At 58.7% G+C, this 819-nt stretch overlaps 1 protein-coding gene across 1 annotated transcript in view; it reads left to right on the top strand.

The window, feature by feature from the left end:
• The first annotated feature begins 701 nt into the window (after window positions 1-701).
• Window positions 702-819, top strand: part of CAV2 (caveolin 2) — an 8784-nt gene continuing 8666 nt past the window's right edge. The window contains exon 1 of the mRNA XM_010574105.1: window positions 702-814. Within this exon, the coding sequence (XP_010572407.1) occupies window positions 702-814 (113 nt within the window). The remainder of the gene's footprint in view (window positions 815-819) is intronic.

Here is an 819-nt window from a genome sequence, read left to right as displayed (position 1 = left end):
GAGCTTTGCAAAGCTTAAAGCTATCCTTGTTTCAAGGCAGTGGTGAAAATTAAAGAAAGTTACCGGTACCAGCTTCCTTTTAATTTAACAAGCCTGGATCGTTGGTTAGTAATACCACTTCTCTTTCTGGGAGCGAGAGGTGATCGTGGTTATCGGATGCAGCAAGAATGTACTCCTGACAGCTCGCGAGCTCGTGCTGTATATCAATATTATCAAAGACTTTTAGCAGTGATTAATAGCAGTTTGCTCACTTTCATAGAGGTCACTCTTGGGCTTAAAACGCGTTCCCATAAAAAACAGAGGAAACCGTTTGTACGGACCGAAGCTAAAGCCCAAGGAGAGGCAGGGCAACAGCTTGCAAGGATGGCTGCATTACTCTATTGCGGCGACAATCAGGCAGTTTGGCGAGTATGAGCCAAGCAAGTGATGCTGCGGTGTAACGGACGGCTGGGGCTGGACACGGCCACCGCGGTGGGCAGCGGCGACAGCCCCTTCTCCCCCCCTTCTCTTCCACCGACTCCCTGCGGCTGGGAAGAGGGCTGCCGCTCCGGCCTGGCGCACAACCGCCTCGGCTTCTCGTCCCTGCGGCCCGCCGTCGCGGTGCCACAGGGCCTCTGCTCCTACAAATGTCAGTCACGCCTGCGGCCGCAGTGACAGCAGCGCGGGGGGGGGACGCCCGCTGGCCGGCGATATTCAGACGGATGGGGGAAACCAAACACGGCGGCTCCGCACAGCTGGAGGGGGAGCCCGGCTGGAAGTGCCGACCCCCCTCGCTGCCCCGCGGCGCCCACCCCGCGGAGGCCCGAGGCCCGAGGCCCA

This window comes from Haliaeetus leucocephalus, unplaced genomic scaffold (assembly GCF_000737465.1).
Source record: "Haliaeetus leucocephalus isolate CR32 unplaced genomic scaffold, Haliaeetus_leucocephalus-4.0 Scaffold406, whole genome shotgun sequence".
NCBI lineage: Eukaryota > Metazoa > Chordata > Aves > Accipitriformes > Accipitridae > Haliaeetus > Haliaeetus leucocephalus.
This window is presented reverse-complemented; position numbering and strand designations above follow the sequence as displayed.